The sequence below is a fragment of the Salvelinus namaycush genome, chromosome 3 (assembly GCF_016432855.1).
Source record: "Salvelinus namaycush isolate Seneca chromosome 3, SaNama_1.0, whole genome shotgun sequence".
In the NCBI taxonomy this organism is placed as follows: domain Eukaryota; kingdom Metazoa; phylum Chordata; class Actinopteri; order Salmoniformes; family Salmonidae; genus Salvelinus; species Salvelinus namaycush.
Window position 1 is genome coordinate 41,933,070 of NC_052309.1, and position 23,173 is coordinate 41,956,242.

The following is a 23,173-nucleotide window of genomic DNA, read 5'->3' on the forward strand; positions in this document are numbered from 1 at the left end:
AAAGGGATATTCAATGTGTGCTTTTTTTTTACCCATTTACCAATAGGTGCCCTTCTTTGCAAGGCATTGAAAAACCTCCCTTGTCTTTATGGTTGAATCTGTTTTTGAAATTCACTGCTCGACTGAGGGACCTTACAGGTAATTGTGTGGGTACAGAGATGAGAAAGTCATTCAAAAATAATGTTCAACACTATTATTGCACACAGAGTGAGTCCATGCAATTTTTGTGACTTGTTAAGCAAATGTTTACTCCTGAACTTATTTAGGCTTGCCATAACAAAGGGATTTAATACTTATTGACTCAAGACATTTCAGTTTTTCCTTTTTAATTAATTATGTAACATTTCTAAAAACATAATTCCACTTTGACATTATGGGGTATTGTGTGTAGGCCAGTGACACAAAATCTAAATTTAATAAAAATAAAATTCACACTGTAACACAACAAAATGTGGAAAAAGTAAAGGGGTGTGAATACTTTCTAAAGGCACTGTAGATCAAGGTAACTTCAACAGGTTCTGGCCTATTTGAAGAACTTCACAGGTTCACAAAACAGATACAGGTGTAGGATATACATTTTACCAGTTTCTCACAGCAGGAAAATAATCCTGCATCAATAGAAAATATGAATTATTGTGTGGATTATAATTAATGGAGATGTTTAGTTAGGGCAAATCAAGTCTGACATTTTGAAGTGGAAATTACTAACTTTAGAAGTCTTTTCAAACCTTGAATACACTACAAGTTTGCATTTCCTGCTGTGCAGGGAATTTCCTGCAACAACAGGGTGATCAAATTAAGATCTCAGCTATATCTGTAACGCTCCAACATTCTGCCCACACACCACTGTACTAGAACTACCCACTGGGCACACAATGATTAAATCAACATTGTTTCCACATAATTTCAATGAAATTACATTGAACCAACGTGGAATAGACGTTGAATAGATGTCTGTGCCAGGTAGACACTAATTAGCTTAGACGCTAACTTTGGCTTTCACCAAGACCTTGAACAACGATTAGGACAGCACTCATACAGAACATGCACAATAAAACCGCAGTTATGATTTGGAGATATAGAGTGGCGCAGCGTTTAAAGGCACTGCATCACAGTGCCAGAGTCATCACTACAGACCCTGGTTAGATTCCAGGCTGTTTCACAACCGGCCGTGATTGGGCGTCCCATAGGGCGGAGCGCAATTGGCCCAATGTCGTCCGGGTTAGGTTTTGGCTGGGGTAGGCCGTCATTGTAAATAAGAATTTGTTCTTAACTGACTTGCCTAGTTAAATAAAGGTTAAATAGAAATATGTAAATGTTTCATGAACTACTTCATAAGCGAAGATTCAGCACTCCATTTAGAAAACAAACATGTCGGTGAGCATATTGCATGCAGTTTTATCAACTCAAGACCTTTCACTCCAATGAGGCAGAGAGTAGAGGTGGAGGAGAATAAAGGAACAGAAGACAAGTGATGCTAAAATGAACATTTATAATGACTCTTTGTTGCTGTTGCCATCGCAAAAATAATCTTTAAAAAACAATTCAATATATTAACACTGAAATGCTGACTTCACTGGTAGTCCACGAGTCATAAAACACAACTCACAGATTTTTTTTACAAACACAGTACTACAGTTACATTATATAGTCATTACCCTTAAATCTATTAATGAATGATGTTCAGATAAATTTATAATAATAATTAAAAAAAGTTCACAAAAATGACACTTTAAAAATCCTTTCATTCCCTTTTCATAGTTGCTGTTGTCATTAATCAACAGTGTATCGTTATAAAAGGAACTGCTTCTGAGATGTTTCACTGAGGAAAGCAGTAAATAGACTGGCAGCATATAAAAATAGTGGCATGTCATGTCAAATGTCAAACAATGAAGTGTTGTCTGGGAGAAATGGGATTGGGAAGTGAACCACCCCAGTGCTACCACAGATTCAGTGTGTAGGCTGGCTGGCTTTTGGCTTAATGGAGATTTCATTTGGCACTCGTATTGGCAAATATCTCGATTAAAAAGCTCCCATCCGTACTTCACTGAAATGGCTCAAGGAAAGAGAGTGTTGCCCTTGTATCTTTCAGATTGAGACTGTGTCTGTGTAAAGGCATCCAAGCAAATGCTTAAGTCAAAGGACAAGTGAGGCCTAAACTTTCAAATGGTATCTTCTCTGTCTTAATATAGAGACACTAGTCATTCAGATTGACAAAACTCTTTTTAGTTTTGAATAACATTTAACTTATGCTGACAGTCCATTTCTTGAAATGGAAAAACAAAAAGAGTTTTACAAAATTAAAAACCTAACCCAAAATAATATTTGCAATGGAGCCAAAGAGGTGTGCAAGGCATTGTCATGCTTTTTTCAATCAACATTTTAGTTAACTTTCAACCCTTCAGAATTATCCGGATGACAAGAAAACAAACAAACAAAATGAAAATTCATACAGTTGTAGTCTCAGCAAAGTTTGGCAATAAACCTGGGGTCAAAATAATAAAAACACACAAAGGGTGGATAAGGTCAACTAAGTTCATGGGAGGGTCATAAAAGGGTCAAAGATAAGGTGCCAGACACAACACCACACATAATCGTAATGTCATGTAGGCTGAAATGATGATGAAGAGAGTTGAGGAGAAGCGGGGGCAAGCAGCCTGAACCGTCTTAGTCCTGTGTCTGATAGTTCAACGGAATCCCCCCCCGAGGAGGATCACTGGGGGGTTAGGTGAATATCCAGATGATTATTTTTTAAATAATATATCTTTTTTTAAATGTTTGGAATGGTGTTGACTTAGTTTGGCACTCTGTAGTGGAGAGGTTAGAACAGTGATGGAGGTTAGTAGCAGTGCATGACAGAAGAATGAGACAGACACTCAAAGCATGCATGTGGTAAAGTAGTTAGGCCATTTTAGGTTACACAGGGTTCTAAAATGTTGTTGTCGTCAAATACACCAACACTGACAGCGGTATGACCGAAGCGATCACATTTTTCCGGTGCTGTATTTGTCTCTGATCTAATATTATATCAGCGAGACCTTGGGATAGCATTCTGTAACGTAACAAATATGGACTCTGATAACAGCACATAGAGACATTGTATGAGGTTTACCATGCTTTCAATGCCAATTTGTTCATAAAAATACTCCCACCGCTAGACTTCAAGGCAGCAGAATGCAACATGACAAGGTGGAACAGTTCCACTCTTAAGTTCCCTCTTTTAAATCTAGAATCCTTAATTGAAAAAATTACAAAGCTGAGGGATGGGTCTGGAGAAATGTAACAACTCAAATTCATAGACAGAGCCATGGATGCAAGGACTGACCATGCATGATATTAACATTTTAGTTTTAACCATGTTTTGAGGCAATAAAGCGTTTGTTTACATCTACATTGTTAGCAAACATTGGAGTAAAACAAGCGTATATTTGGGGTTCTGCTGTGATACGACAGTTGAACTAAGCTTATGAGGCATGTATAAGTTATATTCTTCAAGGATCAATGGGTATATATCATTAATTTATAAGTTAAAAAAATAATGTAGCAACAAAGGATTCTATCTTCAAAGAGAGATTTGCTCATTGCGATTAACACAAATCTTTGCTAAAAGGAAATGAGAATTGATATTGTGAGGACTCGGGTGCCACCTTTTCAGAGAAGTCTGATACACAAACCCCTCTCATCATTCACAAAACGTTTCATTTTTTTGAGTGTTTGTTTGTTTTTTACTAAAACAATAACATCAGAGCAACAGCAAAGAATGACAAAAACGGCAGAAAATTAACATTGTTTGCTTTGTTTCACATCCAATAATAGGAGATGTAATTTGTAAAAAGTAAAGTGCATTTATGCAACACCAAACATACAGGATAATGTTTACAGCGAATCTGAAGTGTTGTTGAAACATATCTGGATTATGACTATGGCCATGTCCGGCCTACCTGACTATAGCTGAAATTTGTTCTTGACATAATATGTTAACGCTACATGTAGTTGACATTCCAGCCTTGAATTCACATTTAAAGACTGATAAACATTCAACAGAAATAATGAGCAAATGGTAGTACATTCATAGATTAGATCTGGGAATTCAAGCTGTAGTATAAAAAATCGTAAAAAATATTACGCAGGTTTTGTGAGGTTTAACCTGATCCTAAAAAAATGCATGCCTGGTATTCTAGAAAGCAAAACACAAGAATAACACTGACTAACATTTTCGCATTTGTAATACTTCTCATGGTACCTTAAGAAAACAAAATCATATCTGTAATAATATAAAGAGATGGACTGTATGAGAATTTGATCTGAAATATGTTGTATTTGGACCAACATGACAATAATAGAACCCCTCCCAACTTACGACAATAAACCATTTTTTAAATATGAGACGGTTTTAACGTAAGTGCTCTACAACTGATTGCATGCAACGTTATGTCTTTGAATGTTGCGAGAACACCTCCATTTTTTTTGCATTCATTTTTTCCTCTCCTTATTTCACTTTGATACCATGCAATAGAAGACGTGCAAAAAGATAACACCTAACTCCACGAAACACATTTTGTCTGATAATGGCTGGCTATGTTATGAATGCTTATAACATGTTATGCTAAGTCCATGCTGGCCTATAGAGACATTTGTGAAAAACAGCAGTGCTTAAGCCACAGGTCAAATGAACACACAGGGGATGCATGGAGTGTAAAACAACATGGATCCATAAAAATCACAATCTTTAGCTCTTACTCTATGTAGCTATGGGGTAAAACAATGCACAAAACAGTTATCCATCCTTTGTTTTCTTAAGTAATGTATTTGATTATCTTTTCTTAACTTAAAAACATTGTTTGATTGGCACTTGATCAGCACTTCTAAACAAGTTATTGATATCTAACATTTGATTGCACATCTACAATTTCAAAAGCTGCAGAAGTCTAGTTTGGCACAGGTTGTACTATAGAGTCTATTATTACTGTTACTATCTTACCAATACTGTATAGTATTCTATACACCTAATTGTATGCCCCTGTCTTTTAGAGCATGTTTCTAATCAACAGACCAGACATCTTTTCAACTAAAATGTTTTGTATATTTTACTTATCAAATAGCAGCATTTTCATAATTTACAAAAAGTACATGTAAACCTATTAATTCAAAATATTAGTAATTTCAAAGGTACATACGACAAACATAACCAAAACACAAAACAGGACAACATGCTACTATATTGCTTCCAATATTCTTTACATTTTTCTTACGGTCAAACTAAATGACAGAAATATGGACGCCATATGATGAGTCATCGTAATGCACAAACAAATAGCGAAGCTAATCTTACTCAGGCTTAGTTGGCACTCTTCATCATCCACACAAAGATAACATAGAGTTTCACATTGTATCGACGAGACGCTGGACTGCATTTGGACTACAAACTAGAATAGCTACAATAACGTACATATACATCATGTTGACATGACATATTCCACAGAAATTAATTTCTAGTCATTTTTCAGATAAGAGGATATGCATAAAGGATGTCACTGTTTCAGCATGAGGTCACGAACGAGTTCCCATCTTTCTCTTGCGCTCTATCATTAACTTTTTTTGAAATAAACTCCTGTTAAAAGGCTGAAATAGAAGTTCTGTTTGGTCAACCAACAGACATTTGCTCATTGAACAAAGATTTGCTTTCTTATTTTGCTTTCCAGTAGAAAAAAATACATAACCTCTCCCGTTCCCCTAAAAGGTCATAGATTACAATGTAAGCCTGTCTAAATCCTACTTGTTCTTCTTTTAGTAGGGAATTTGATACCGTAGTTTGAACCAATGTTGCTTGTTGGTCTTGTGGGGTGTCACAGTTTGGAGGCAGTTGTTATCTGTGCATTTTTGCCTGGTGAACTCTATGGGCTGTGAAAATATTTGCATACTCTTATGACCTATAGTGCATAACTGCTATCGATCACTTCGGCACTCCCTGCAACCCCAGACGTCAGCGCCTATGAGTAGACGTCAGGAAGGAGAGAGAGGGGGAGCAGAGTGGAGGAGAGAGAGAAGGGAATCTGGATATAGGAACGGTCTAAAATATACTCAAAATACCATATGAAGGGTGGGAGAAATGTCCAAGTAAGTAATGTAATGAACGGAAAAGGAGGACAATGTATAGATCAGACAGCTCTAGAGTAGTCCTCTAAACCAAGTCTAGTTGCATTGCTTATATTATTAAATTCACCTTGATTTGTGCTTTTATTTTAAATCAGCGTAAACATTTTGTGAGGTTAGGGCTAAAATATGAAGGTTTCTGAACCCCACGGGTGGAAGTTACAGATATTTTAACTGGAGTGCCATTTCAAATAACCAGTGCACCATTGAGTACTGTTATAAGTCACAGCACATCCCTTCAGAAATACAATGAAAGGGAAACGTATATTCAGTTGAGTCAAGGTAATGGGGCTTGTGGCTAATGCCATGCCATGCGGAGTGCTCAAACACATAGTTGATAGTAAGACGAGGTAAAGGTAACTTCTTTCTCGAGCAAACATTCCTTAGAATAACTATTGAGTAGGTATGGTGGAGGAGGGGCGTGGTCATTTCACTCATAAAAAGGGAGTGTTGCTTTTTCTTTGATTCTCTGCCGCTATCCCTTCCGGTCCTGTATTACTGAAAGCCAATCACAGAGCTCTGGTTACATAAGGATAAACGTGTGAAATGGAAAAGAGGGTCCGAATAAGATTCAGGGACTGCTGTGCAGGAAAATAAATGTAGTAGGAGTCATTTGGGTTAATAAAAGACAATATGGTTGACCGATGACTCTGGACTCATCAGTAGAAGAGACTTCCATTAAAATGAATGTATAGCAGCTCTCTGCTGTGCAATATTATTGGTAAACCAAAACATCTCCAAGACATCACATTATGGATGTTCTTGTGGAGATGTTCCTTATCTCACTGCCCGGCTGGTTTTGCTCTAGAACATGCAATGCATGTGTGTCAGCTGTAGGCCTATTTCTTGGATATGTACATCAACATATGAACACTTGGCTCAAGAAGGGACAGGCAAAATTTGCATTGTGTCTTCGTTGTGTCTCACAGTGCAGTCATAATAGACCCAGTGTACTCGGATGAAAACCAATGTATAGCAGCGCAGAAGCAAGCAAGGGTAATCTTTGTTTGTTTGAGAATGTTCTAGAAGACAATTACCCCCCCCCCCCCCCCCCTGCAATTATCCTTACAGAATGTCAGCAAAATGTTTCAGCAATGCATTATGCACTACTGCCAATGTAAGCTAGTGTCGATGTCTGCTTTAGGCAAGATAACAAGTTGGACTGACCAACTGCATATACTGTTCGACTCCATATTGGTATTTACTCTGATTGGGAAGAATGGTTCACAAAAAACTCTAAATGGTTTCAGTCCAAATGTGTTTCATGGTGACTCCATTTCTTTCTCATTCGTGTCTCTCTTGACTACCAGCCACCCTAAATCTAAAGCAATCGTCTTCTTGTTCACAGATAAGGTTCAAACTGCTTTTCTTAACAAAACTGCTTTGTAGTGCTTCATTCCCTTGGGGGACTCTTCTGGTTAGATGTTCCTTCAATTGAAAAGGTAATGTAACATACCTCGAGCTGTGTCTAGTGCTGTCTTCCCTTTCGGATACGATGCTCCTTCCCATAGGGGTTTAATCATATTTCTACATACTGTAGGAGTATGTCCCAAGGAGCAATATCGGCTGGCAAACTCAAAGTACATGGCCAATTTATGACAATAGGATAAAAACGATTGGTTTTAAACCAGTAACTACGTTATTTGGATCTAAACTGCCCATGATGGTACAAGAAACAGTTTGCCATGGCAACTAAAGGACAACTGATTTACTGGGGTAAAATATTAAGACTGGCAATCATAGCATGAGATCCAGTCTTACTTTACTCACATAAAGGCATAACTAAATCCCGTAAACTATAAATGAGTGGACAACGCTTGGCATCTCACAATCATGGATAGGGAGAGCAATCTCCAAAGGGATTTTCAATTTAGGTAATACAGGAGATATAGGCCTATCTGTAGTTATGTTTTCGTAGCACCAAAAGTGGTGTGTATGTGGGTGGCGGTCTACATGTATGAATGATTGTCTGTGTGTGTTCCTGTGTATGTGTGTGTACATTCCTGTGTGTCTCATCTATCCTCTCACATTGAACATTTGACCCCCGATCTACACTCATATATAGTTACTGTGCAGTTCTGGGTTAAAACTATACATATCTGTCACTGCAACTCAACATTTGATCCTCGTTAATAACAAAATAACAATAATACTGTCTTTACATTCATATCAACCCGAATTCACAGGTTAAAATAATCTATACGTGTTTGAATGAGACCATATTTCAATAAATAATTGATGAAAATAAAAAATTATAACAACCAAAGTGTTAAAATCTTAATTTTGATATGAATCATACAGTGGCATGTCATTAACATTGTGATATCCGTTAAGAATTTAGATTAAAATGGATGCCTAATGGTCTTGGACGACCTCTGGTGAGCATCATTTAACCTCTCTCATGTAGACAAGGCCTTTTTTGCTTTGTTCACATGGAGAAAGGTTAACATCAAAGGAAAAAGGCATGAGCAAACATCCATCTCTGCTCTTTTAGCTTGTCTGGAACCTCAACTGACTCTCAACTCACCTGGAGCGGAGGTCTGCAACTGAAGCTGAAAAACCCACACAATGATAGAAGAGTGAAACGGAAGAGAACGAAACCCAAAACAAACCCAGCTATGAGGTTTCTGAATAGGGGTGAACTCGTGTGCTCACCCCTGGATCTGCAGCTTGGCAGTGGACCAGTTCAGCTTTACTCTAATCGCCATCATCAAAAGGACTCCTCACAGCTTTTTAAAAACATCAGGACCTCGGTCCTAAAAACACAATCACATATCACACAAACTTATCTTGGTTTTCTCCACCTCTTCCTCCTTTGTGATCTTCTCTTTTTAATACTGAAATATTGAACGGATATTTGGACATTTTTTTCCCCTCGCCGTGACCCTCGATTCCCTTTTATTTTCTCTGTCTCCATCCTTCCTTTATTTGACTATTTTTTTCCCATTTAGCCCACCTTCTGTGGGTTGGTGGCACGCACACCCTGCTCATACGTGATCCGCTGGCTGATCAGATACTGGGCAGCTTGCGTTGCCGCGGGCGACCCTGTTATGGTAACTTTACGGTTTCGCGTGCCGGGGATGAACTCTCCCTTTTTGGAGATCTGGATGCGGGCGCCTGTCAGCTCCTGGTACTCCACCAGCGTTTTACCACCTTTCCCCAGGATGGCGCCCACCAGATTCTCGGGCACGGCAATCTCCACCACGTCCTTGGCCCCATCTCCCAGCTTCTCTGTGGCCAGCAGGGAAGAGGCCATCAGTGGGGATGAGGCGTTCAGGTAGCCGTTGGAGGCCCCTGTGGCGGCAGCCAGCGAGCCCAGGGAGAAGCCGCCCAGGCCGACAGCGGGGTGGCCGGAGCCGCCGGAGGCATCGCTGGCATAGGAGGCCAGGAGGTTAGCGGCGGCAGCAGCGGCTGGGTTAGCGCTAGCAGCCACGGCGGCCAGGACCCCGGAGGCGGCAGCGGGGTTCAGGCCCAGACCCAGGGTGTTGGTGTTGTAGCCATAGCTGGCCAGTGTGTTGAGGGCCGAGGTGATGGCCAGCAGGTCATTGCCAGAGAAGCTGGACATGGTGCCCGGGAAGCCGCCCATTCCTGCCAGGCCGGCCTGGCCCAGAAGGCTGGAGGCAGTGGCGGCAGCCGCGGCTGCATTGGGGAGGACCTCAGATGAGTTGGCGTAGGGGGAACCGGTGGGGTTGGAGTTGGCCACGGGGCCTGAGATGTTGGAGTAGCTGATGTTGAGGCAGCTGCTGCTCTGAGGGTCCTCCTGGATCTTCTGCACGATGATCTCCACGGCTTTGCAGTTCTGCTCGGGCTCCCCACTGATGGTGACCACGCGCTCCTGCAGGTTGATGCCTTCAGGCTTCTGGGACAGCTGCACCCAGGCACCCGACTGCTCCATCACCGCCTTGACCGTGGCCCCGCCCTTACCGATGATCAGCCCAGCCGTGCTGTTGGGCACAATCAATTTAGCCTGCAGAGGAATGTTGGGAGCCAGAGGGAGGAGGGGAGGGAGGAAGGGAGAGAGTGAGTGATTGTTAAGTAGGAAAGAGAGGTAGATAAATATATCTCTCACAGAGTCATTCTACTATCCCAGCCCCCCTGCTTTACTCAGCAATGTGTTAATCCTATGGGTTAAGGCTACAGCTGTCGTCCAGCTCTGTGGCACTGTGGAGGACCTAGCGGGCGGTCGGCCGTTAAAAATAACCCCTTGCCTTCACATATTTCTGACCCTGTCAGGACTCGGGTTGTGGGGCAAGTACCCGGTAAGAAGGCTCACCCCTGTCAGAAAAAGTGTGTGGCAAGTGTGACTGTGTTCTTGCCATGTGCTGACCATGTGCCCTTATGACCAGGTTTGCCATGTCCAAGGTTTTCCATCCAAATTGGGCTACTTTGAAAACGATGTTGTGGGTGAAAATGTTTTGGTGGCGGGCTGCGGGTTTTTGGGCTACTTCTAAGTTGCACTGCGACCGCCATTGCATTTCTCTTTAGAAACAAAAATGTATTTCACTGTGACCTAATGACTATCAGGCAGTGAGGCAGGCTGTTGCTGAGTGAGTGAGTGGTGGGGAGGGCCAGAGGAGTGTTTGTTGAGCGAGTGCTGCAGCAGGCAGCTGAGTCTACTATTGGCTGAGTTTACATGAGTGAGAGGATACATAGCAGCAGACGCGCATGTCATGACAACATTTTACCAGTTGTGGGCTATTTAGATTGTCATTATGGAGACAACTATTTCTTTTCAACCTTTTTTTCCATAAAACATTAACATGCTAGAACTGATGCGCATCAAGAAATAACGGTGTCATAGCACTGGAAAATGACGTTGGGCGATTAGATAAAAAATTATCAAACGAAGTGTTTTATGCATGTTCAGTTCTTGGGTCTCGAAGGCTGCGCGAGTGGAAATTTGAAATGGAAGTTATGGATCCCCCTCATGTGCTTCTGTTATGGGGAAGTCCTCAATGGAACTGACATTGAAATGTTGAGAATGATATCTGTTGGCCATCAAGTAGCCTATTCATTTATCTGCCATTGTAGGCTACTGTAGTCTACCATTTGATACAATAAATATGTTAAAATGGCGATATCACTGGAGTCATTACAAATCAATTAGTGCCACTTCTGTAGCCTACCTGGAGCTGGCAAACCAATTTAATAAATAGCCTATAACTTCAGTTTATTGTTGTTGTAGCCTTGTGTTATTATGCAATTATTAATTCATTAAATTGGAAGTTATCAAAGCTCCACAATTGCTGATCAGTAGGTAGAATGCATTAGATTGACGGTAACAGTAGTCAGATTAGGCTAAAGAAAAAAAACACTGGCTGTTGTTGACAAGCATATTCAGTTCATATCCATATTCTTAATATTTGGTTCAGTGATTGAAATTATGACCCCATCCTCAGTAGCCTATTCCAGCAGGCTATTGGGCAACACAAGCACTTCTTACCTCGAAATCACCTCGCTATTCATGTTGAATAAATGAGTCTGTCAATTTGAACGAAGCAAGCCGCTAAATCATTCTGCTTACATCTTGCCTACATCTTGGCTAGACTACTGTAGGCTATCTGAAATTAGATGTAGACCTATCAGGGCTATAGGCTACCTGCATATAGCTAAGATCCTCCTGATTCATGCTTACAAGCAAAAATTAAAGCAGGAAGCACCAGTGACTCAGTCTATAAAAAAGTGGTCAGATGAAGCAGATGCTAAACTACAAGACTGTTTTGCTATCACAGACTGGAACATGTTCCGGGATTCTTCCGATGGCATTGAGTACACCACATCGGTCACTGGCTTTATCAATAAGTGCATCGAGGACGTCGTTCCCACAGTGACTGTACGTACATACCCCAACCAGAAGCCATGGATTACAGGCAACATTCGCACTGAGCTAAAGGGTAGAGCTGCCACTTTCAAGGTGTGGGACTCTAACCCGGAAGCGTACAAGAAATCCTGCTATGCCCTGCGACGAACCATCAACCAGATAAAGCGTCAATACAGGGCTAAGATTGAATCATACTACACCGGCTCCGATGCTCGTCTTATATGGCAGGGCTTGCAAACTATTACAGACTTCAAAGGGAAGCACAGCCACGAGCTGCCCAGTGACATGAGCCTACCAGATGAGCTAAATCACTTCTATGCTCGCTTCGAGGCAAGCAACACTTAGGCATGCATGAGAGCATCAGCTGTTCCGGACGACTGTGTGATCATGCACTCAGTAGCCGACGTGAGTAAGACCTTTAAACAGGTCAAAATACATAAGGCTGCGGGGCCAGACGGATTACCAGGACGTGTGCTCTGGGCATGTGCTGACCAACTGGCAGGTGTCTTCACTAACATTTTCAACATGTCCCTGATTGAGCCTGTAATACCAACATGTTTCAAGCAGACCACCATAGTCCCTGTGCTCAAGAACACAAAGGTAACCTGCCTAAATGACTCACTCAAGTCCGTAGCCATGAAGTGCTTTGAAAGGCTGGTCATGGCTCACATCAACACCATTATCCCAGAAACCCTAGACCCACTCCAATTTGCATACCGCTCAAACAGATCCACAGATGATGCCATCTCTATTGCACTCTACACTGCCCTTTCCCACCTGGACAAAAGGAACACTTATGTGAGAATGCTATTCATTGACTACAGCTCAGCATTCAACACCATATTACCCTCAAAACTCATCACTAAGCTAAGGATCCTGTGACTAAACACCTCCCTCTGCAACTGGATCCTGGACTTCCTTACGGGCCGCCCCCAGGTGGTGAGGGTAGGTAGCTACACATCTGCCACGCTTTTCATCAACCTTGGAGCCCCCCTGGGGTGATTGCTCAGTCCCCTCCTGTACTCCCTGTTCACCCACGACTGCATGGCCAGGCACGACTCCAACACCATCATTAAGTTTGCTGACGACACAACAGTGGTAGGCCTGATCACCGACAGCGACGAGACAGCCTATAGGGAGGAGGTCAGAGACCTGGCCGGGTGGTGCCAGAATAACAACCTATCCCTCAACGTAACCAAGACTAAGGAGATGATTGTGGACTACAGGAAAAGGAGGACCGAGTATGCCCCTATTCTCATCGACGGGGCTGTAGTGGAGCACGTTCAGAGCTTCAAGTTCCTTGGTGTCCACATCACCAACAAACTAGAATGGTCCAAACACACCAAGACAGTCGTGAAGAGGGCACGAGAAAGCCGATTCCCCCTCAGGAAACCAAAAAGATTTGGCATGTGTCCTGAGATCCTCAAAAGGTTGTACAGCTGCAACATCGAGAGCATCCTGACTGGTTGCATCACTGCCTGGTACGGCAATTGCTCGGCCTCCGACCGCAAGGCACTACAGAGGGTAGTGCGTACGGCCCAGTACATCACTGGGGCTAAGCTGCCTGCCATCCAGGATCTCTACACCAGGCGGTGTCAGAGGAAGGCCCTAAAAATGGTCAAATTGCCACCCCAGTCATAGACTGTTCTCTCTACTACCGCATGGCAAGCGGTGCCAGAGTGTCAAGTCTAGTACAAAAAGGCTTCTCAACAGTTTTCACCCCCAAGCCATAAGACTCCTTAACAGGTAATCAAATGGCTACCCGGACTATTTGCATTGTGTGCCCCCGCCAACCCCTCTTTTACGCTGCTGCTACTCTCTGTTTATCATATATGGACAGTCACTTTAACTATACATTCATGTACATATGTACATACTACCTCAATTGGCCCGACCAACCAGTGCTCCCGCACATTGGCTAACCGGGATATCTGCATTGTGTCCCGCCACCCGCCAACCCCTCTTTACGCTACTGCTACTCTCTGTTCATCATATATGCATAGTCACTTTAACCATATCTACATGTACATACTACCTCAATCAGCCTGACTAATCGGTGTCTGTATGTAGCTTCGCTACTGTATATAGCCTCGCTACTGTTTTTCACTGTCTTTTTACTGTTGTTTTTATTTCTTTACTTACCTATTGTTCACCTAATACCTTTTTTGCACTATTGGTTGGAGCCTGTAAGTAAGCATTTCACTGTAAGATCTACACCTGTTGTATTCTGCGCACGTGACAAATAAACTTTGATTTGATTTGAAAACCAAGGCAAAGTTGAATTGCAATCATAAACCCAGATTTTAGTCTGTAGCCTATGCCTATTGAAATAACAAGACAATCTCGCAAATGGGCCATTTATAACGGTTTGTAGTCTTAACATCTGACATAATAACGGCACAATTGCCAGTTTTTTTAAGTGTTTTTTTGCGCAGAGACTATGAAATCCTCTGTCCAACTTTCATCACTCAAACTCTCCTGTCTGATATATTTATAGTTATGCACATGCGCAAAAGGGATTTATTTACACGTATAGCCTGGGTGGTTCGAGCCTTGAATGCTGATTGAATGACAGCCGTGGTATATCAGACCGTATACCACTGGTATGACAAAAAAAATATTTTTACTGCTCTAATTACATTGGTAACCAGTTTATAATCGCAATAAGGCACCTTGGGGGTTTGTGGTATATGGCCAATATACCACGGCTAAGGGCTGTATCCAGGAACTCCGCGTTGCGTCTTGCTTAAGAACAGCCCTTAGCCGTCGTATATTGGCCATATACCACACCCTCGTGCCGTATTGCTTAAGTATGGAACGGGTATGACAAAAAAAACGTTTTACTGTTCTAATTACGTTGGTAACCAGTTTACTGTATAATAGCAATAAGGAACCTTTGGGGTTTGTGGTATATGGCCAATACACGGCTAATGGCTGTATCCAGGCATTCTTGCAACATATTCAAATTCCTTTATTACGTCACGTCATAGCTCGCATTTATTATTTTGATGAAAACCAGATGCAGCTTCTAATGTCATTACAAGTTACGTCGATATTTCTTCTTAATTGGCCCGATAACGTTATGGAAAAAGGGTTTATTGCATAAATGTGTCAACTCCTCTCTTGTTGCAGAAAAAATATGGGCTACTTTTCAGGCCTTCTGTACGGGTTTTGAGTGGTCATTGGGTTAGAAATTTTAGTTAGACCTGGAAACCCTGCTTATGACATGTCAATATTGTAGACAAACAGACAGATCATCAGGGAAGGAACATGCTTTGATCTGTCAAGTATGATGGTCGGTCAGGGCTGGCTGACTGTGAGTGGACCGTGCCTCACCTGTTTGACGCGGTCGGGGTTGACAGTGGTCTGTGGTTGCAGTATGCTGACTGGCTCTGTTTTCTGGGCGCTCTGAGGCATCTCACGGACTTTCTCCGCGATGAAGCTGTGGACGCTATTCAGCGCCTCGACTGTACCCTGTATCAGACATACACGCTCTGTGGTTCCTGTGTGGAGAGAAGAGAAAACATATACATCTCGGTGTATCAATACTACTTTCTTTGGGATCACAGTCTTGTGAGAACATAGATTCTTGTGCCTTGGGGTCAGCGTCTGCTATGGCTGTAGTATATCACTTCCAAGAGACTTCCTTGTTCAATTTAAGGAACAGGATTTCTTGGATAAAACATGTTTTTATCAAGTACCTGTTTTACTAAAACTAGTACTTAGTGTTGCAAAGCAACCTAATTTATAACTGAATAGCTACTTATGCAGTGACTATTTGCAGAAAAAAATGGATGCTCAAGGTTTGATATCACAGTTTCTTTATGCAGTGGTGCTAATTGCTAACCTATCCCATAATACTCCACCCCCCAAGTAGGCGCTCAAAAATAGAGCAGCTAAAAGAGTAGGATTCCTCCTAAATTATGTAACTCTTCCAGGGCCCTGGAATGCAGGGCCTTTCCTTTCCCCACTGCCCCGTCCATAGTCTCCATACACCCTTCCCTCTTGCAAGTTTCTTTCTACACCCCCGTTGTCGGGCCTACCGGAATTCCGTTGCCATGGTTAAGGAGCTGCGCTGTGGAAACAGGTGATGTAACAGCATGTCCGTTCTACAGCCTGCTTCTCTTCCTTTGACTCCTTCGCTTTCTCTCCCTCTCTTACTCCCCTCGTTTGCCTTGCTTTATTTCTCTCCTTCCTTCGCACAGATTCACATTCAAGAAAAACTTAAATATGTTTTACCTCATTTCTACCAGCATGTCACATGTGGAACCAGAGGGAAAAAAACTTGAGACCACCTTTACTCCACACACAGAGCCTTTATTTGGCAAATCTGACCATAATTATATCCTCCTGATTCCTGCTTACAAGCTAAAACTAAAGCAGGAAGTACCAGTGATTCGTACATATCAAAACCAGAAGCCATGGATTACAGGCAACATCCGTACCGAGCTTAAAGCTAGCGCTGTCGCTTTCAAGGAGCTGGATCCGGACGCTTACAAGAAATCCCGCTATGCCCTCAGATGAACCATCAAACAGGCAAAGCGTCAATACAGAACTAAGATTGAATCCTACTACACCGGCTCTGATGCTCGTCGGATGTGGCAGGGCTTGAAAACTATTACGGACTACAAAGGGAAACCCAGCCACGAGCTGCACAGTGACGTGCTCCTACCAGACGAGCTAAATGCCTTTTATGCGTTTTATGTGAGCAAGACAAAAGAGCTGTGGACTATAGGAAAAGGAGGGCCGAACAGGTCCCCATTAACTTCGACAGGGCAGTAATGTAGCGGGTCGAGAGTTTCAAGCTCTTTGGTGTCCATAAGACCAACGAACTATCATGGTCCAAACACAACAAGACAGTTTTGAAGAGTGCACAACACCTTCTCTCCCTCAGGAGACTGAAAAGATTTGGCATGGGTCCCCAGATCCTTAAAAAGTTCTATAGCTCCACTATCGAGAGCATCCTGACCAGTTGCATCACCGCCTGGTATAGCAACTGCTCAGCATCTGAACGTAAAGCGCTATATAGGGTAGTGCGTATGTCCCAGTACATCACTACATATTTTTAAAAATGATTTAACCTTTATTTAACCAGGAAGGGCTCATTGAGATTTGAAATCTCTTTTTCAACAGCGTTCTGGCCAAGATAGGCAGCACCAAGTCATTACACAATTACAGACAGACATGAAAAACTACAAGTAATCTAGTAAAAAAACTGAGAATTCACAAGAGTATAACAAAATCATAAAACAGCAAATTAAAAGCATTGACAGGTCAGGGAATCAGCCTCAAAATCCTTCATCAATGATTTAAAAACACCAATCGGTTCTTCCAGTTGAAAAGTATTTTGTAAGGCGTTCCAAGCCAATGGCGCAGAGTACATAAAAGCCTTTTTACCAAATTCAGTTCGGACATTTGGAACAGTTAGCAGGATAAAGTCATGCGAACAAAGAGAGTACCCATCACATTTCTGAACAATATAAAAATGCCTTTTTTTGTTAGTTGTTGAATATGCGATTTAAAAGAGAGGCCATCATCATTTCAAATGCCAAGATATTTATATGAGGTTACAGTCTCAATCTCATTGCGGTAGTAATAGGTGAAAGGTTCAGAGGTCTATTTCTTGCTTTAGAAAACACCATTAGTTTAGTTTTGTCAATATTGAGGATAAGCTTCAATTGACACAAGGTATGTTGAACAGTATAAAAAGCAGTTTGCAAGTTCTGGAAAGCTTTTGTGAGAGACGAGTCACAACAATAAATAACAGTATCATCAACATAAAAGTGAAGTTGCACATTTTGCACATTTTTGTCTAAATTATTTATATAAATAGTGAATAAGAGGGGACCAAGTACAAAGCCCTGGGACACACCATTACAGACAGACAATTTAACAGACATGAGTCCATCAAATTGAGTGCACTGAGTTCTATCAGACAGATAGTTAGCAAACAATGCAACTGAATGCTCTGAAAGACCTAAGCTCAACAATCTCTGACTCAGTATAGCATGATCAACTGTATCAAAAGCCTTAGAGAAGTCAAGGACTTCAGTGATATCATTTAAAACCTTAATGGCTGCTGTAATTGTGTTATGCTTCTTCCTGAAGCCCGATTGGTACGTTGATAAAATAGAGTTAGTATATAAAAAGGTTTCAAGTATTTTCGCCAGGGGTGACAGCTTTTAGATTGGCCTATAATTATTTAAAAGAGTTGGATCTCCCTCTTTTATTAAAAGTGGTAGGACAAATGTGTCACGCCCTGACCATAGAGAGTATTTTCTCTATTTTGGTTAGGTGTGACTAGGGTGGTTGATCTAGTGTGTTGATTTCTATGTTGGCCTGGTATGGTTCCCAATCAGAGGCAGCTGTTTATCATTGTCTCTGATTGGGGATCATATTTAGGCAGCCATTTCACCACTGTGTTTTGTGGGATCTTGTTTATGTGTAGTTGCCTGTGAGCACTGCTTGAGCGTCACATATCGGTTATGCTTCTTTGTTGTTTTTGTGAGTTTCATTTGATTAAACATGTGGAACTCTACGTACTTGGTCCGTTAATTCATTAGACGATCGTGACAAAATGCTGATTTCCAGATCTTTGGAATTTCATTACATTCCAGGGTTAGATTGAACAGATATGTACTGTAAGTGGTTCAGCTATGAAATCAGCTGCCAGTTTTAAAAAGCAGGGATCAAGAAGATCAGGACCTGCAGGCTTTCTCTGATCTAAGGATTTCAGGGCTTTATGTACTTCTTGCACTGAGAATGGCAAAAAGCTAGAAGTTGGACCAGCTCTCACTGGTTCATCCACACAGGGTTGTACAGAGACAGAGGATACTGAATCAAACAGCCTACCAGATGATACAACGTGCTTATTGAAACAATTCAGCATTTCAGTTGTCATATTCAACCACAGAGTCCTTCAATACACATGACAGTAATTCATGTAAACATTACAGACATAGACTTAATAGCCTTCCAAAACTTTCTAGGGTCATTCTTGTTATCAGTGGTAACAGACATAACATTTTCAGACTTGGCCTTCCTGAGAAGAAAAGAACACTTGTTTCGTAACTGCCTGAAAAGAAGCCAATCAGCATCAGAATATGATTTCCTTGCTTTAGCCCAGGCTAGATTACGTTTGTTAATAATACAAGACATCTCAGAAGAAAACCCTGGATTATCCCGCCCTTTAACTCTGAACCTGTGGAATAGGGCATGTTTGTTTACTATTTGGATAAAAAACAATCTGAAAGAATTTACAGGCAGTTTCCACTCCAGACAAAATAAAACAAATCATGAAAGAAAGCCTGCTCATTAAAACTCTTTAAATGTATTACGAATAAAGCGTGGGTTTGTTTTAGGAACCTTCGTATTTCTAACAGCAACAACAGCACAATGGTCACTTAAATCATTACAGTAAACACCAACCACAGAATATTTATGTGGAACATTTGTCAATATCAAATCAATCACGGTAGATTTCTCTGGACATTTGAGATGTGGGTGAGTTAATCAACTGGGTACGGTAAGATTCATAGAATTACAATACATTTTATAATCAGAGACCGACTTTAACCAACACCAGTTGAGATCACCAATCAAGATAATTTCACTGTAAAGAAGTTTAGACATAAGGTGCATCAGAGAAGAAAATACATCACAGAGCAGAGGGGGGTCTATAACAGCCCATCACAGTTATAGAAAGACCCTTTGAAACCTCAAGATTCAAAGCAAGAAAGTACAAGAAAGTACAACTGTTTACAAATAGTTGAAGACTTTGCCACACTTACAAGGAATTTAGTCTTTACATATATAGCCACATCCACCTTTCTTAACTTGATCAGTGCGATACACATTGTAACCATTTATACAAATATCCTTATCAAGAACAGACTTGCTGAGCCAGGTTTCAGAAAACACAATTACATCAGCATCAGTTGATTTAGCTCAAATCCTTACCCCATCCACTTTTGACAACAGTACATTTAAATGAAAAATACCAAAACCAGATCTAGATTTAAAATCAGAGGGGGTTTGGAGACATTGCATATCAGGGCCAGGTTTAGGATGCACGTTACCTGATATCAACAAAATTAGAATAACTAGGCACCTCTGTTTAATAACCTTCCACGGCTTCTCTTTTTTAATAGACTTACTGCAAGCGAATTCTACAAGTGAGTTACCAGACAATACAAAACAGTCATTTAAAACCATTAGACTTTGGTAGTGACACAAGTTCGTACCGTTCACATCATGCCTCAAAGGCATCGGCACTTGGACTAGTGGACCGAGTGAAAAAGAGCGAGTTTCCGCAGACAAAATGTCTAATGGACGGGAGAGCACATTGTCAGATGTACTCACCCAGCGACAATGTATGTTTTCTCCAGAGTTCAGTAAAGTCAGTGTATAAAGAAATACCACGGAAAATGGTAATTTTCTCTGAGAGATGTAAGAAATAGAGTCAGAGGAAAGGTAAGAGGAGAGAGGGACTGTGTGTATGAGTCTGTATGTGAGTGTGTGAGTAGATTGGCTGTGGGGGTCGATTGAGAGAACAGGTTGGGGATTGTTGAGCTGCCTCTGATAGCCAGGCGGAGAGCGAAGAGGAGCAGCTTGGACGAGACACTCCGCAGAGGGAAAGCTGAAGATAGAACCCAGGCCAGCCAGAGAGAGAGTTACTTTGGTAAACTTCAAGTAAATAAGTGCAAATAGCTAAAATATATATATCAGAGTTGAGGGAGACCCGCGATCTTTACACCAGCAAAACAAAATAGTTTGCACTACACAACAAGGAAATTGTAGATTTGCTCCACCATAAATGAATAGGTTATTAGTAGGTTAAAAATTACTAGTCACAGACAAACGACTTGACATGCTGCCATCTTGGATTGACCTATATATTGTCCCTAGAATTTCTAAGCAAACAGCTGGAGGCAGGGCTTTCTCCTATAGAGCTCCATTTTTATGGAATGGTCCGCCTATCCATGTGCGAGACACAGACTCGGTCTTGACCTTTAAGTCTTTATTGAAGACTCATCTCTAGTAGGTCCTATGATTGAGTGTAGTCTGGCCCAGGGGTTTGAAGGTGAACAGAAAGGCACTGGAATGACGAACCGCCCTTGCTGTCTCTGCCTGGCCGGTTCCCCTCTCTCCACTGGGATTCTCTGCCTCTAACCCTATTACGGGGGCTGAGTCACTGGCTTACTGGTGCTCTTCCATGCCGTCCCTAGGAGGGGTGCTTCACTTGAGTGAGTTGAGACACTGACGTGATCTTCCTGTCTGGGTTGGCGCCCCCCTCGGGTTCGTGCAGTGGGGGAGATCTTCGTGGGCTATACTCGGCCTTGTCTCAGGATAGTAAGTTGGTGGTTTGAAGATATCCCTCTAGTGGTGTGGGGGCTGTGCTTTGGCAAAGTGGGTGGGGTTATATCCTGCCTGTTTGGCCCTGTCCGGGGGTATCATCGGATGGGGCCACAGTGTCTCCTGACCCCTCCTGTCTCAGCTTCCAGTATTTATGCTGCAATAGTTTGTGTTGGGGGGCTAGGGTCAGTCTGTTATATCTGGAGTATTTCTCCTGTCATATCCGGTGACCTGTGTGAATGTAAATATGCTCCCTCTAACTCTCTCTTTCTTTTCTCTCTTCTCTTGGAGGACCTGAGCCCTAGGACCATGCCTCAGGACTACCTGGCCTGATGACTACTTGCTGTCCCCAGTCCACCTGGTCGTGCTGCTGCTCCAGTTTCAACTGTTCTGCATGCGGCTATGGACCCCTGACCTGTTCACTGTTCACCGGACGTGCAACCTTGTTCAGGCCCTGCTGTTTTCGACTCTCTCTCTCTACCGCACCTGCTGTCTCTAACTCTGAATGATCGGCTATGAAAAGCCAACTGACATTTACTCCTGAGGTGCTGACCTGTTGAACCCTCTACAACCATTGTGATTATTATTATTTGACCCTGCTGGTCATCTATGAATGTTTGAACATCTTGGCCATGTACTGTTATAATCTCCACCTGGCACAGCCAGAAGAGGACTGGCCACCCCGCAGAGCATGGTTCCTCTCGAGGTTTCTTCCTAGGTTCCTGCCTTTCTAGGGAGTTTTTCCTAGCCACCGTGCTTCTACACCTGCATTGCTTGCTGTTTGGGGTTTTAGGCTGGGTTTCTGTACAGCACTTTGTGACATCGGCTGATGTAAAAAGGGCATTATAAATAAATTTGATTGATTGATTGATTGATAGATATACTAGGTGGTGTCAGAGGAAGGCCCCAAAAATTGTCAAAGACATCAGTCACCCTAGTCATAGACTGTTCTCTCTGCTACCGCACGGCAAGCAGTACCGGAGTGCCAAGTCTAGGTCCAAAAGGCTCCTTAACAGCTTCTACCCCCAAGCCATAAGAATGCTGAACCATTAATCAAATGGCCACCCGGACTACTTACTTTGTTTTTACACTGATGCTACTTGCTGTTTATTATCTATGCATAGTAACTTTACAAATTACCTTGACTAAACTGTACCCCTGTATATTGCCTCGTTATTGTTATGTCATTTTCTTGTATTACTTTTAGATATAATTGTTTTACTTTACTTTATTTAGTAAATATTTCCTTAACTTTATTTCTTGAACTGCATTGTTGGTTAAGGGCTTGTAACTAAGCATTTCACGGTAAGGTTGTATTCTGTTGTATTCGGCGCATGTGACAAATAAAATATGATTTGAAATACTTCTACACCCACATCATACATTCAATCTCACACCACCAGCTTTACAATAAGCACTACATTGTGTTATATCTATCAAAATAAATAATTAAATTACAAATAAATTAATCGACTGTTGAAATGACTTGCTGGTGAACAGAAATCTGATCAAATACAACAATCCATTAAGTGAAAAATGTATTCAATACTAGTGACAAGACCTTTTAACTGGGGGGGGGTTCTCTGTTAGCGAAGAGAGTCAACCTAACCGAGTTTTCTCCTATCAGGAAGACCGGCTGGTTGAGACTGGCCTGTTACGTTTGCGGGTTGACACTGCTCCACTCTAGCCAGTCCGGGCCATTTGTGTTCCTTTCCTTTTAATGTGAGCTCATCTCCCCTTACAGAATTGGGTGACACACATCTGCCCTTAGAAGAACTTGTCAACATTCAGGAAATGTCCGTCAAAGTTATCAAAACACAGCCCACACAGTCTGGTGACGGGACA

General features: G+C 41.9%; 1 protein-coding gene across 2 annotated transcripts in view; it reads right to left on the reverse strand.

The window, feature by feature from the left end:
- Nucleotides 1-9,100: 9,100 nt before the first annotated feature.
- nova1 (NOVA alternative splicing regulator 1) overlaps nt 9,101-23,173 on the reverse strand; it is a 52,196-nt gene continuing 38,123 nt past the window's right edge. For both annotated transcript variants that reach the window (XM_038988987.1, XM_038988988.1), the window contains exons 3-4: nt 15,311-15,477; nt 9,101-10,120 (exon numbers count right to left, since the gene is read on the reverse strand). In XM_038988987.1, the coding sequence (XP_038844915.1) occupies nt 9,101-10,120; nt 15,311-15,477 (1,187 nt within the window). The remainder of the gene's footprint in view (nt 10,121-15,310; nt 15,478-23,173) is intronic.